This window comes from Cynara cardunculus, assembly GCF_001531365.2.
Source record: "Cynara cardunculus var. scolymus isolate 2C chromosome LG 2, CcrdV1, whole genome shotgun sequence".
Taxonomy (NCBI): domain Eukaryota; kingdom Viridiplantae; phylum Streptophyta; class Magnoliopsida; order Asterales; family Asteraceae; genus Cynara; species Cynara cardunculus.
Genome location: NC_037529.1, coordinates 783450 through 797729, shown reverse-complemented (window position 1 = coordinate 797729; position 14280 = coordinate 783450). Strand labels below are relative to the sequence as shown.

At 35.3% G+C, this 14280-nt stretch overlaps 1 protein-coding gene across 3 annotated transcripts; it reads right to left on the bottom strand.

The window, feature by feature from the left end:
• Positions 1-9: 9 nt before the first annotated feature.
• On the bottom strand, positions 10-10470 carry LOC112505804 (cullin-1-like). 3 transcript variants are annotated; one of them, XM_025109805.1, is made up of 20 exons: positions 10333-10470; positions 7910-8062; positions 7680-7779; positions 6746-6931; positions 6610-6657; positions 6329-6532; positions 6109-6186; positions 5190-5279; positions 5026-5106; positions 4885-4944; positions 3434-3463; positions 3098-3184; positions 2866-3015; positions 2719-2774; positions 2503-2623; positions 2254-2415; positions 2034-2177; positions 1733-1951; positions 1469-1636; positions 10-279 (listed from the first exon to the last, which is right to left on the bottom strand). In XM_025109805.1, the coding sequence occupies exons 2-20, from the start codon at positions 8047-8049 to the stop codon at positions 178-180; spliced, it is 2226 nt and encodes a 741-aa protein (XP_024965573.1). In that variant the 5' UTR covers positions 8050-8062; positions 10333-10470; the 3' UTR covers positions 10-177. The 3 variants fall into 3 exon arrangements, with proteins under 3 accessions (XP_024965573.1, XP_024965574.1, XP_024965575.1); XM_025109806.1 differs by lacking the exons at positions 7680-7779; positions 10333-10470 and having other exon boundaries at positions 7910-7994; XM_025109807.1 differs by lacking the exons at positions 10-279; positions 1469-1636; positions 1733-1951 and having other exon boundaries at positions 2099-2185.
• Positions 10471-14280: the final 3810 nt, after the last annotated feature.

Here is a 14280-nt window from a genome sequence, read left to right as displayed (position 1 = left end):
CCCCCCCAACCACCAACCCAAAAGAAGCAAAGCACGGAATAACCAGCATGAGAAGAAAAGATGGTGTTTCATTCGTTACCGTTAAACACCTGATGAAATCTTGCTCTTCTCCTTTCCGTTGCAACAAAATGTGATTGTGGAATTCTAGCGCTTCCATGGAGGTTGGCTTTTTTCAGATCAAGCGAGATATTTGAACAGATTTGGGTTCTCTTTGTCTCTTTCCAAGTATTCTCGTGTGATAAGATCTTCGATCCTCTTCTTGATTGCCTTAAAATCAGGCTGCATATCAAATTCAATACACTTAGGAACTCATATTTGCAACGGGAATCATTCTTTAACAGCTGACAACTCTAAGGGGTTGTTTGGTTGGTTTTCCATTAAGTCCTATATGGATAAAGCTTATTGTATGAATTAATCTGTCTATAGATGGAAGAAACGTGTTTTTAATTGGGAGGGAAATGTTCAAAAAAAACTTGGCTTTCTGCATAAAGCTCCCCCCTAAAAGCTTGCTGAATAAAAGCCACTTTCAATATCATTAAGCCACCACCACACAGTATTGTATAGCTGACCGAATAAGCTACGAGTCTCATTAAGCTGCTAACAATCATTTTCTTTTTGTTGGCAAAGTTTCAATCCAAAACAACAACTTCCGACCCATAATCGCTATGAAGCATTGGTATCTTAATAGTGGTCCACAAGGTTACTTTCTTGTCATTATCGAGTGTTTTAATAATAAGTCTTATCTCAAATATATGCCACAATCACCAGAAAATACGACGACTCGTCTGTTTGGAATGTTTCAGTTGAAAACTACCTCTTTGCCTACAGAATATTAACAACATCGATCTTGGTCACCAAGATCTTTCTATTCTGTCATTAATGACGGGTGGTTTAGACATTTGACTAATAGTCGAACACTTCCATTAAACTATGTAAAGAATCCTATGATGCATTCATTTGGGGATAGAAATGTAGGATAGAAATAGCCTGGGCACGTCACTTTCAGTCTAGAAGTAGCATCAATGTTTTAGAAGGCGGAATCAGGCCTCAAGATGTTTTCTTTCAACGAGGCGAGGCGTAAGCCTCGAGGCAGTCTTGAGGCTTCAGCCCCGAAACGGATATATATACACATCAAAATATGTATATATGCTACACAAATATATATACATTTATATACAATATATAAGAGGGAGATTCAGGGGAAAACCCCCAAAAAAATGAAAAACTGAGGAACACCCTGGTAACCATTCAGGGGAAAACCCCCATTGGAGATGCTTCAACACTACTAAACCCGAACTGTCTTCATTAATCATCACTATTCTTCTATGGGTCCCACCCCAACCCCATGCCCCCTCACATCAAATGAGTGGGACCTACAATCACGTATTCAGTTCTCCTCATATCATATGGTAAAACTAAAATGAAGATGCCCAAATGAAATGATTGATAAGAGGAATCAATGGCAAACCTTGAACATGCGACTTAGCTGCTCTACGCACTCCATGACAAGTTGTTGATGGCCAAGAACTTTCCGTGACTTCATTATGCGGACAATGGAAGCATCTATAGCATATCGCCGGTCCTTGTCAACATCCTCCACAACTTTCTTCCTCTCGTCCACAGGTGGCAAAGGGATCTGATTGGTGTAGAAGAAACAAGTCACACGGTATATACAGAAGAAAAGAAAAAATTAAGTGAAATGAAATAAGCAAGTTCGTAAGTGGATGCACACCCTGATCCTCCTCATCCTGTCAGTGAACTTCGAATTGAACTGGAAATGGTCGGTTTCAGAAACGGTCTTTGTGCTTGGTTCCTTGGTGAGAATCTTATACTTGGCACAGGATAATGACTGGAGTAATCTCACCACATCTTCATCAGCAAGATTTAGCTGTGTCTTGATATCTGAATAACTCAGTCTATCCGAAGCATTGAACAGCAAAAGAGCAGCCGCCTGAAAAGAACAGAAACAGAATGAATAACAAGCACACCATCAAAAGAATAGAATCACCACACTTTTCCTCTCAAATAATCACCTGGTAGGTTCCCAAAATCAGCTCTATCGTCTTCTGATCAAATTTACCGTTCACATTGCACGTGCCCAAAGAGTAGATCCATGTGAGCTTTCTATGTTTGGTTTTTGTCTGATAGAACTCCTTGAATACTTCAACACATTTCACCTAAAATCCTTAAGAACATCAGTTATCTATCTATCTCTAATAATAAATCTCAAATCACATGTCAGAAGCAGCTTACCATCTCTTCGGGTAGACTAAGATCAGAAGATTTATAACTTGGCCAGAAACCCGTAGTCAGAACAGTGACCGTCAAATCAATCCCAGGATTGGCAAAAGCATTATTGGAAAGGTAATCATTAAATTGACTATGATTCTCCTTTGCCAAAGCCAAATCGGTCACCTGGGAGCAAAGATCATAGCATGTCAAGATGAAGAAAAACATCAACCACATTATTAACACATGATAAGAACTCGGCAAGATAATTACCATGCCCTCCATCTTTGATGTGAACTGTCCACCACATTGCTGCTTTAACTTCGAGAGGATCAACCTTTCATGATCGTCGTTCGCACTCTTATCAAAAAGTAAACGCCGAGAAAGTTTTTTTCTGCTCCATATAAAATACAGAATATGGGGTTTCTTAATTTGCAGCTTTCATAAAGAAGGTAAAGATTATAAAAAAATAAAGATCTATACATTTACCTATAGAACTCTGCAAAAAGATCTTTATCGCTGATGTATGCTAGGAGCTTAACAACCTGTAAAAATCAAATCCATACCGTCAAAATGCCATGCCTCGTGTGAATCAAACGACTGTAAACAAGACCAAATAAAAGCACTAGAGGCTACCTTATCCAAAGTTTCCTCGATAGCTTCATCACTCAGCTTCTCACTACCGCCCTTTTTGAGGATATTGTCACAATATGAAGCCAGCAGCTCCGCACTCGAGCAACCAGCCACAATTTTATTGCAAAAAACCTCAAAGGCCTCTTTAAGGGCCTAAAGAAGAATCAAAAAATAGGGTAAACTTTTGCCAAAAGAATAGAAAATAAATAAACTAGATGACAAAGGAAGAGTTGACCTTGTGAAATAGTGTGTGGTTCACGAAGCAATCAGTAACATATGCCATAAACTTGTCATGCAACTCGATTATCTTCCTGACGAACACCTGAAAAGTCGACCACTTAGTTTCTGAGCAGTTAAGAGCATCTCCAACAGGTATGCTATATTTCTCTTATCTTCATCCAAATTTAGAGATTTCTTCATTCTCGCTCCTTTTTTTCTCTATTTTAGAGGGAGAGTTTAGCATAGCTGTTGGAGCCCAAATCTCCAAAGTTTCTAAAATAGCATAGTTGTTGGAGATGCTCTAACCATCTCCATATATTTCGTTCAGAGAATGATAAGCCAAGGATGTTACCTGCTCCTGGGGACCACCAACATTTTCCGCCTGTGGAAGAACAGTCATGAGCACTTGGTAAGGCAAACATACAAAACAGTAACTTATGATGAAGCAACATTCAATAACTCAGCATGTATAAGAATGGTAATGTAACACCTAACATTATGTTATTTATTATTTCGGGTGTTACAAACTCCCTCCTTACAGAAATTCTGTCCTCACAATTTAATCTTTCCTGAACAACTGGGTATGATCCACACTTTCAAAAAAATGAATGATTTATACAAAAATCGGGTTGTAATATATGGCAAACGACGACTGTACGAATAGGTCATGCCAAAATTTCTGTAAAAATACGATAGAGAAAGTTGGGTGTTATAGGTAAGTAATCATAAAAAGTGATTGCAAGGATATTTTTTTAACTTCTAATGATCTTAATTATGGTGTACTATCATTCTTTTTTGTTTATTATACAAATAAAGTATGAACATAGATGATGCAACAAGTTCTTTACTGCATTGCTCCTGGCTCTCTCCGTCACATTTCTGCTTTGCCCATATTACAACATAGATAATCCCATTACTTTTTAAATAGAATAATTTGTACACTGACAATACTAAAAGAAACAATTATGAAGACAATTATGAAGTAGCATGCCAAGTATAATCCACAAAGTTGTCAAAGGCTAGAGGCAGAAGGGAGAAGGGTTTAAAGCGTGAGCCATGAGAAGAAGTTTTTAAGGTATGGGTATTTATAGAGGAAGCTTGAAGTTCTAAGGACCTGGTAATTAATATTAGTGGTTTGACTTATCTATTTAATACTCCACCGTCCCAAAATAAGTGTCCACAATGAAAAAGGCACACAGTTTAGAGAAGTGTAATTATTACACTTTTAACGAATTTAGATAGTGCTACCTTTAATAATACAGAGTAATTATTTCTTCATCTCATAATTAAGGGTAGAATGAGGAAGTATGCACTTATTTTTTTGAAGTGGACATTTATTTCGGGACAAACTAAAATATAAATGTGAACACTTATTCTACGACAGAGGGGGTTAACTCTTTTTTTAAGAAGTCTTGGTGATGAGAAGATGAGAAAACCTATTTAATACTAGAGTTTGACTAGGTATTTAGTAACTCTTTATGAAGCATGCCTAGGTCCACAAGGCGCAGCGCCTTAGTGAGCCTAGTGAATATGCCTAGCCTCAGACTTCAAAGAAGCCCAAGGCCTTGAGCCTTATGAGCCTCAAAGCGTAGGCACGGACACGCTTTTAACAACTCTGATAATGCATCATGCTAGTACTTGAATTTGTATATATGTGTGTATTTAGCTCATTGCTAGTGCCAAGATAAATCTAGAAGTGATTACATTGCAATAAAAAGTATGAAGATGCAGCCAAGTTCATGTAATAGAGAGAACTTGATGAAAAATGCCATATAATTCAAGTTCATTAGAAACTGTGCTTACCTTGTTACTTGCAGCATCTTCAGCTTGTTGGACTAGAGCCATTCCTTCGGCGGTAACATGCTAGCACCCCAAAAATATTCAAAGCATTAGCACCGCAACAAAGATAGTAATCTATGTGATTTCCTATGAACAAAGCAATACCTGCTTGAACATATTAGCGACAGGATCCAATCCTTTGGGAATTTTTGAAAAAAGTCTATACATCCTCGAGAGATCATCCACCTATTTGTTAGTGAACATGATAACTTAGCTAGCCATCGATCATAATACTTTAGGCAAAATCCTTAATGTGAACACCAAAGTACCTTATCATCTCGAAGCAAGGTACGACATCCAGAATGCTCTTTTTCAAGCAACTGACTGCTATATATGACCAACAATTCATTTTGCACATTCTATAAAAGTAAAAAAGAGAACATAAATATGAGGTTGATGGGGTCATATTGAAATGCTACAACATCAGTACACATGCTTCCCAGATGTTAGAGCATCACCAACAGATTCTCCAAAATGAAAAATCAAAAGTTAAAATCTCCAAAGAAAATTTATATTCATCTCCAATAGCTTCTCCATTTTGGAGATTACAATATGAATTATGTTATTAAAATATTCAATACATTTCATAAAATATCATCTCTCTCCTATATACTTAATTTCAAGGATTCTCAATGGTAGAAAAATAAAAAATAATTACTCTTTCATAGGTAATCACTTTTGGAGAGTTCTCCAAAATTGGAGAATTTCACTCTCTCCTACTTTCTCCATTTTAGAGAAGGTTTTGGGGAATCTGTTGGAGCAAAAATCCCCAAAATCTCCAGTTTGGAGGATCTGATGGAGATGCTCTTAAATTTCCTATAGTAAACACATAGAACAGCCCCAAAACTCAATATGCTTGTAGTGAAAAGGCACCCAAATGTGCAACCATATCAATTAAACTTTGGTTCATATATTTGTGCACTTTCAGATAAATAGTAAGTGCAAATATTACATATTTACTCTACTAATGTTTCAACCATCTGTAAACAACCGAAGATTTCTAGGAATTTCTCAAGCTAAAAACATACAAAAATATGCAAAAGCAAGAAAAATCATGGAAATCGCAATTAAACTATAAAATTATTAAAAAGGCCAACACCATGTTCTGGTCATTGTTCGATGGCCTAACCCTGAAATTCGTATAATCCATTACTTTTGAAACTTTGAACATATATCAGAAAAACTAACCTCCAGGAGCTTAGGTTCACTGCTGGAATGCAAATAGTGAGAGACTCTCTCTTTTTCCTTTCTTAAACAATCCTCAGCCTGTTGAAAATCAATCAAACAAGATAAAACATATACATAATATGACAATATTAACAGTGATAATGATGAAGAGCAATAACAATTGAGGCCATTATCAAAAATGGCAACTGCAGCAATGGCAGTAAAAGCTTAAAGTAATTACCTTCAACATGTAATCAGGACAACAATCTTCCACTATCCAATTTGATGCTTTTCGAGAATAATAAGCAGCAGAATCAGTAAGCATATCAGTTTCAAAGTCATTTACATAGAAATCCATCTGTCCCATCCCTATCTCCACGTATATATCAAGAACATTTTTCAACAGTGCTCTATCAATCTGCTCGCCTTCTCGTTCTTGATCGATCTGGATCACAAGCATTCTTAATTCAAATTTTGCAAAGCACATAAAGAGATGGTGCATGAGCAAATAAAATAACTTACAAGGGCAATAACAGCATCTCTAGCTTTACCCTTAGTCTCCTCATAAACCTGTACTTCAAAAAAGAGGAAGCATTAGAAACCAAAACCTATGGTGAATTATGTGCTCAAATAAATACAAGGTGGCAACAGCACAAACCGATTCACGGAAACAAGTTAGACCAACTTCATTCAGTGCTGGCAGGGACCTCCGAGCAATGAAATAACGATCAAGATAATGGAAAAATCGTGAAAGCCACCTGACCATTACTTTATGATTCGCCCATCGTTTCACAAGCTCCCGCAACATAAACTCATCATGTTTCTCTCTTAATGATGGCAACACCTTAAGAATGATGGCAAATGCAGTAGTGAGAACCAATACGTAATCAAAGTACATAAGCCAGTGACTTGCAGATTGAAGGGGTTGCGAATGTCAAATAAACCAAGCCAAATCATCCCAGTATACCCCACACAAGGCAGGGGTCTGAGGGGTGCAAATATTGAAACAACACGTGATATATACAACACACTAGATGGGCTTCTATTAATGATAATCAAAGGACATTAATTGTGAAATAAAGAAAAAAAAAACATACGTTAGCATAACATATATAAGTGGTGGTAGTTAATGGAAAGTTGCATGCATTGTCTACCTTAAGATGGATTTCATTGTTCTGTATATCACAGCCACTATTTTTTATTACTGAAAACGAGGATTGTTATCATAGATGTCAAAATCATAAGATCCATGGTCCAGTTGTACTTCGTTCTGTGAATTGTACTTCGTTCTCTGAAGCAAATTCCAAACGAAGTACAACTGTACCATGAATCTTATGATTCGAACATTTATAATAATCATCCAATTGTTTTTCAGTAATAAAAACATAGTTGCCATGCCATGATATACATTACGGTGAAATCCATCTTAAGGTAGACAATGCATGTGACTTTCCATTAACTACAACCACCTGTATATGTATGCTAACGTATTGTTTCCATCTTCATTTCACAATCCACGACCTCTAAATATTATTATTAGAAACCCAAGCATTTTGTGTTGAAAGCAAAACAAAAAAAAAAAAAAGGTTTACCGTTGAACTAATATAATCTTCAAATGCTTCCCTGTATTTATCATACAGCTGTTGGGAGTAGTCATGTGGAGGCTTTTGAGTACACATGTTATAGATAGTGCTTTATGCAGAGTTAAGAAAATAGAGTAACTCAAAATTTTGACTAATGCAGAACATAATGGCGTAGAAGCTATCCAGGGGAGATGAAACATTATAAAAAAAGTAAATGGATCTGAGGGAGGTAAGGATACGTGTATAGCATCATGTACTCTTCAGAGCTAAATTGTGGTTCTGGATGCCCTTCCAAAATTTTCTTCAGCTTCTTTATCCCAGTCTGCATGAAATTCCATCCTTCGTCCAACTCGATGGTCTTCATTTGGGACATAGTCATTATAACACAGCTCCTTCAGAAAAGTATAAGCCAAATGAGGAGATTTGTTCCATCAGAAAACTATTACACAAGATCATAATCTGATAATAGAATATAATTGAATATCGGAAACAGAAGATGACAAGTTTCAATACCGACATTTATAGCACAAAAAGAAAAAGACTATCCATCTATTCCGACCTTTGAGGGACTAATATCCCTTTTGCAACCTTTATCCGGAAAAAGAACATTCCCTTGCAACATGCTAACACAGCCTAATTACTAACCTCCTTGACGATTTTCTCTAGAGGGGGATTTTCTTTCCGAAGCACATAACAAGGCTTTGCTGCTTTTAAAGTGGTAAAATAAATTGACAGAGAAACACAACGGCAAGAAGATATAACATGTTTCAAATAGACAACTAGCCGCAAAATTGTGGGTTTGAGCTCAATGAGTTCTCCTAGAATGAAAGGTTAGATGCCATATTAGAGTGAATACACCATGATGAATCCCAGGTTTATACACTTTTGTGAATGATTCAAGAAATTTCCCACACAAAATCAGCCATCATTTCTCCTGGTAGCATATAAAGACGTTTTGGGACATCTTAAAGAAGACTAAGGATCATCCCTATCCTAGATCCTTGATTCCAACTGTAATTGGAAGTCCTAGATGAACCACAATCTCATTTATTAAGTATAAATAGGATCCCTTAGCTTAGATTTAAGCTATATGTTCATGCATGGTAATTATCGATAAGAAGCACTAATCAATGAGAAAATACTTGACCCTAGGTCCAAAGAATTGCCTTCCTTAGTCACACTTCTGGTGTTGAAGGTTCATACGGTCTGGTTTGCTGATCCAAATTCTCAAAGTTGATTATTAGCAGATACACTGGATCTAAAGAGTGTGCTACGCTTCACACAAGCAAGGAATTGCATGTCGGGTCATGGAAGTTTAGAGGGTGTCAAGACAAAAGATGGGGTTTAATGTGATCTTTTCTCGAAACATGTAAAGCAAATGAAGTTCAGTTGCTAGATACCAAGAATGGTACTATAGCAGAGATAGGGCAGAATGCTATTGTTTGAGATGGGCCATGGATGTTATACAAAATTGAAGGTATACCAAGTGTCAAAGTCCCAAGGTGCAAAGCACATTAGTGTTAAAAAGGAAACTCACTTTGATGTGTCTTGGAACTAGCTTTTCACTTTATACATTCAAGAAGGGGAAAAAAAGTGTAGGCTTATGCCCCTTTATAGTAATCATGCACTTCCATGCTAGGTGAAACAATGACTTTCCTCGTACTAGTGTAGCCTTGCATTCCTTGGTGTCCAAAACAGAATCAGCTTATCCTTAAACACAAGCCGTGTAGACTTGCACCCGAAATTTTTGGCTTTCCCAAGTCCAAACAATAATTTTTGTTTCTCAACCAATCTCTCTATGTTTACATACATTTGTCATATTAGCCTTTTCTTGCCTTGAGCATTGTGAAAAAACAGATGTTTTAGTGGGATGTTGCTATGCCATTGAAGGTTATTGCTTTTCTAAAGAACAGCAAAGAAAATCTCACACACATCTTCAAATAGACTCAAATTCACAACCTAAGGGTTGCAACTTGTTTCATAAATTCGGCCAAAAGCCACTTGGTACAACTTTTGTGGTCTCTGGCTTCCTATAATCATTCTTCTTGTGTGCTTCCCCCCCCCCCCCCAAAAAAAAAAAGATTACTTGTTATGTGTTTTGTTCCATTTTGGACTTACCGTCTCAGTGACTTATATTCCTTGCTATGAGTTATCTATGAATGTGGATACTTCTCCGCAACCAAAATTATCCCCAAAAAATGTAATCATCTAAAACAGGCATATCTTTCCTGATGAATCTCAAATAATTCAAAACCTATAAACAATCCTTTCAAGTCAAACAATAAGGGGGATCGACGTGGGTGGCTTTTTGAAGCTTTGTGAACAAAATAAATCACAAACTATATAGCACCCCCATCATTCATACCTATAGCCTCCCCAACAATACTTCATATCCGTACAGATACAAGCAAGAAACCCAAGCTCACAAAACAATTATTTCACTAAATTTTTCACAAACCCTAGCTTACTACATGATATGGTTTTTCTACGATAAATATATTCACGACATCCAAGCAAACCAATCAAACACACAAAATCTCCAAAACAGGAATAGAAACAAGATTTCCCGATCAAGCAGAACAGTGAAATCAGATTACGACGAAGCATAATAATTGCTTTCAATCATAAAGCAAGTGAACAGAGTGATGATCTCGATAAGCACCTGCGATTTTAGAAGATGCCGGAGGAAAACAACCGGAGATCAAGAATCGGAAAAGGGTTATCGGCGATTGAGGGGAAGTTTTCAGAGGGGGGTTAGGCGGAGTCCACCCAGCTTTTGTTATGTAAAAATTTCGGGTGCAAATTTGTTGTTTTATAACTCGAGATATTTAGCCGCCTTGTGACGGTGTTCTTTCATTCCTTTTGTTTTTTTTTTTTTTACCAAGGGATCTTAAAAAATCTTTTTCTAAGGGGTTTTTTTTGTCGGTGATAATAGTTTGATACAAAATGATTAGATATTCATGATGATTAAAAGGTTTTTATGATATAGTTCAAAATAAAATATAATTATTTGGTAATTGTTTACAATGAAATTATGACGTTTAATAGTTAAATGAGGGCAGGAGGCTCATGATACAAAATCATTCGGAGAGTTTTAGTTCGACTCGAAAGATCTTTCAGTGACCAATCGTACTGAACACAACCCTATGATATGAGTGAAGGCGAGCAAGGAAAGCACCATGAACTCATAGGGTGAAAGTGAGGAAGCTTAAAATTTTGTTTGCAGAGGTTTCTGAACAAGAGTTTTGACTAGGTAGATTTGCCCTTCTAGTTGACTTCTTCTGCAGGGCTACTCATGCACCTGGAGCAAGCCACCTCGATGTCGACTGATCACATCCTGGGGTTGAAGAAGGTCCCAAGGGTTCGGTTGTTTGCTGGTTCAAGTGGTACGTGGGTTGGGTTTAGAACGTCGTGAGACAGTTCAGTTCCTATCTACCGTTGGTGTTAAAGGGAGAACCGTGAAAAGGGGCATGTAATCTTCCTCCCTTCAACAAAAACAGACAAAAAACTGGGCCTACGACCCAGTTGTACACTCCCTTCGTTCTACGAACCCTTGTTGATTCTGAACTTCGTTCGCGAAGGCACCGGGCTTTTGACGGGCCAGCCCTTTTTTATGCGCCGTTTTCCCAAATAAGCTTTGCTCCACTGGGTGCCAGGTGCTTTCATGGTTCGCGAGAAGGAAAAAGAACTCATCATTTGTTGCATCTGGCAGGTTCTACCATCGCGGGGACAAATCATGGTAAAAAAAAAGAGTTTAATCTTGGCTCATAAGAAACGCTAGCTATATGCTTAACACATGTAAGTCGAACGTTGTTTTCGGGGAGATGGGCTGAAGGAAAAGAGGCTCCCATTAAGAGGCAAAAAAAAAAATGTCAAGCAAAATTCACCTATTAACGATTCAGATACTGCATCTTAGTATAACTATTAAGAGGTAAACAAACAACCCTTAATAGATATTAGGTATTGAAAATCTTAAAAAATATTACATTTACCTTTGACAATTATCTTATTCTAAGGCGACATTTAATATGCAGACATGGTTGGACTGCGTTGTACAAAACAAGATGGTAAAACTGAATAAAATAAATGTTTGTCTGGTGTTTTATACGACTTAGACTTCATAGGACAAAACCTATACAAGTTGCCATCAAAAGTTATTGGTGAATTTATGTATTACATAATAGTTATAATTAACATAATAAAGTAAATAATTAAATAATTTATAAACATTTTTACATAGTTTTCATCTATACTATATTATAAAATATTTGACAAAAACTCTTAAAACTCATTTTTATGCATAAAATATTGTTTATTTATGCATGTTATTTAAAATTCAATATTACAATTAAATTGTGCGTATGTATAACTTATCAAAACTCCATGTTTGAATTTGTGTAACTAACTGCAGATAAACATAACCAAATACAAGGCAAACATCTCATTTTAAATATAAAAAATCTAAAATATAATTAGGATAATCATTGAGTTTTAATAAAATACTTGATTTTTTTATTAACCTGGATTTTGAATTAGCTTATGAGAATACCAAAACATAATAAGCTGATAAGTTGTTATTTTGTCTTTATAAAAAATTATATTACTTTGTTATTAAACCATATTAACTTTTAAATAGTTAATTTAATATTAATATCGATATATTTTTTTCAAAATTTTATGGTATCTTCAAATTTATATTTTATTCAAAAAATAAAAGCATTATTGATTTCTCAACCGACATAAAATTTAGGGCTGTAAACGAACCGAACGAACACGAACGGAGGCTTGTTCATGTTCGTTCGTTTAACTTAACCGAATAAACGAACGAACACGAACGGTAAACGAACGAAAATCTTTGTGTTCGTGTTCGTTCATTTAGAAATAAGGTGTGTTCGTGTTCGTTTATGTTCGTTCGTTAACATGCTAAACGAACGTAAACGAACGAACATAAACGAACGGCCTAAACGAACATAAACGAACGAGCTAAACGAACATAAATAAATATTATTTGAATTCTAAGTAATTAAATAAAAGATTGTATATTAAATTTAATATATAAACGAACATAAACGAACGTAAACGAACGATAAATGAACGAACGTAAACGAACGATAAATGAACGAACGTTCACGAACGGTAAATGAACGAACGTTCACGAACGGTAAATGAACGAACGTTCACGAACGGTAAATGAACGAACGTTCACGAACATAAATGAACGAACGAGACTCTTGTTCATGTTCGTTCGTTTAACTAAACGAACAAAAAAATTTGTTCATGTTTGTTCATTTATTAAATAAACGAACATAAACGAACTTCCCGCCGAACGGTTCACGAACGGTTCGCTGAACGTTCGGTTCGTTTACAGCCCTAATAAAATTGTATTACAACAGAGACATAATAAGATGAAACATTAAAATCAATATGTATTTTCTTCCATTATGCTAGTACCCTTCTAGTATACATAAAAACATATGTATGTAGAGGAGCGTTCAAATGAAAACCGCTTCCATTTGTGTAAACCGTGTAAACCAATCTCATCAATTCATTTTCTTGATCAATGGTCAATATTAGTTTACTTTATTTTAGGAAATTAAAAAAAAAATATTAAAATTTTATTTTTATATCAGCAATAAGGGCAAAATGGTAAACAAAAATACATATTATGTAACATCATATTGAAGGACATTATTTTTTATTTTAGGAAATTAAAATTTTCTATTTGTTAGAAAATAATTTCGCTAATGCAACAGCCTTTTTATTATTTATCATGAAATTGTTTCAATGTCATTCGTAATGTTGCAGTATAATGAGACATTTTGATTTATCAAGGTTTCAACCCGACCAACCTAACCCAACCCGTAAGATTGGGATTGTATTTTTGCTCGATTATATTTGGTTGAGATTTTTCAAACAGCAAATATTGGGTTCAGTTGTTTAGATGTCTTCGACTCGATCAACTCAATATATATTCATGCCTAATCTCAATACATTTTTTTTTCGAAACTACTATACATTCGACCTAATTGACGAAAACAATTAAATTTTATATATTTTAAACCTCTTTATTTTTTTAATTTTTATATCAACATGGATATTTAATCCGTTATGCGAGTTGACTAATCTCAATTTCAAATCCAACGAGGAATAAAAATCCCCTTGTAGTCATGAAAGTTTAAATACAGTGAATTTGGACTACGTGCAAAGCAGATATTATGTATTTAACGACGGAGACTCGGAGAGTGACACCAATTCATACACCAGTTTTATTTTAAATGTTCTCATTTAATAAATTAATATATAATCTATACTATATTATAAAACATTTGAGAAAAATTCTTAAAAATAATTTTTTATACATAAAATATTGTTTATTGATGCATATTATTTGAAATTCAAGATTACAAGTAGAATGTACATGATTACATCTTATTAAAGCTCAATGTTTGAATTCGTGTAACTAAGTGCAGATAAACATAATCAAATAAATGACAAACATCATTTTAAATATAAACAATCTAAAATATAATTAAGATAATCATTGGGTTATAATGGAATATTTAAGTATATTCTTAAAAGAAGTATTTTAATAAATCAAACATAAATTAGT

Excerpts from the sequence above, each read along its gene's own strand:
- LOC112505804 (XM_025109805.1), bottom strand. The coding sequence starts at position 8,049 with ATGACTATGTCCCAAATGAAGACCATCGAGTTGGACGAAGGATGGAAT. Across the intron at positions 6,187-6,328 it reads GTCCTGATTACATGTTGAAG|GCTGAGGATTGTTTAAGAAA; the intron begins GTAATTACTTTA and ends GATTTTCAACAG. Across the intron at positions 280-1,468 it reads AGCTAAGTCGCATGTTCAAG|CCTGATTTTAAGGCAATCAA; the intron begins GTTTGCCATTGA and ends TTTGATATGCAG.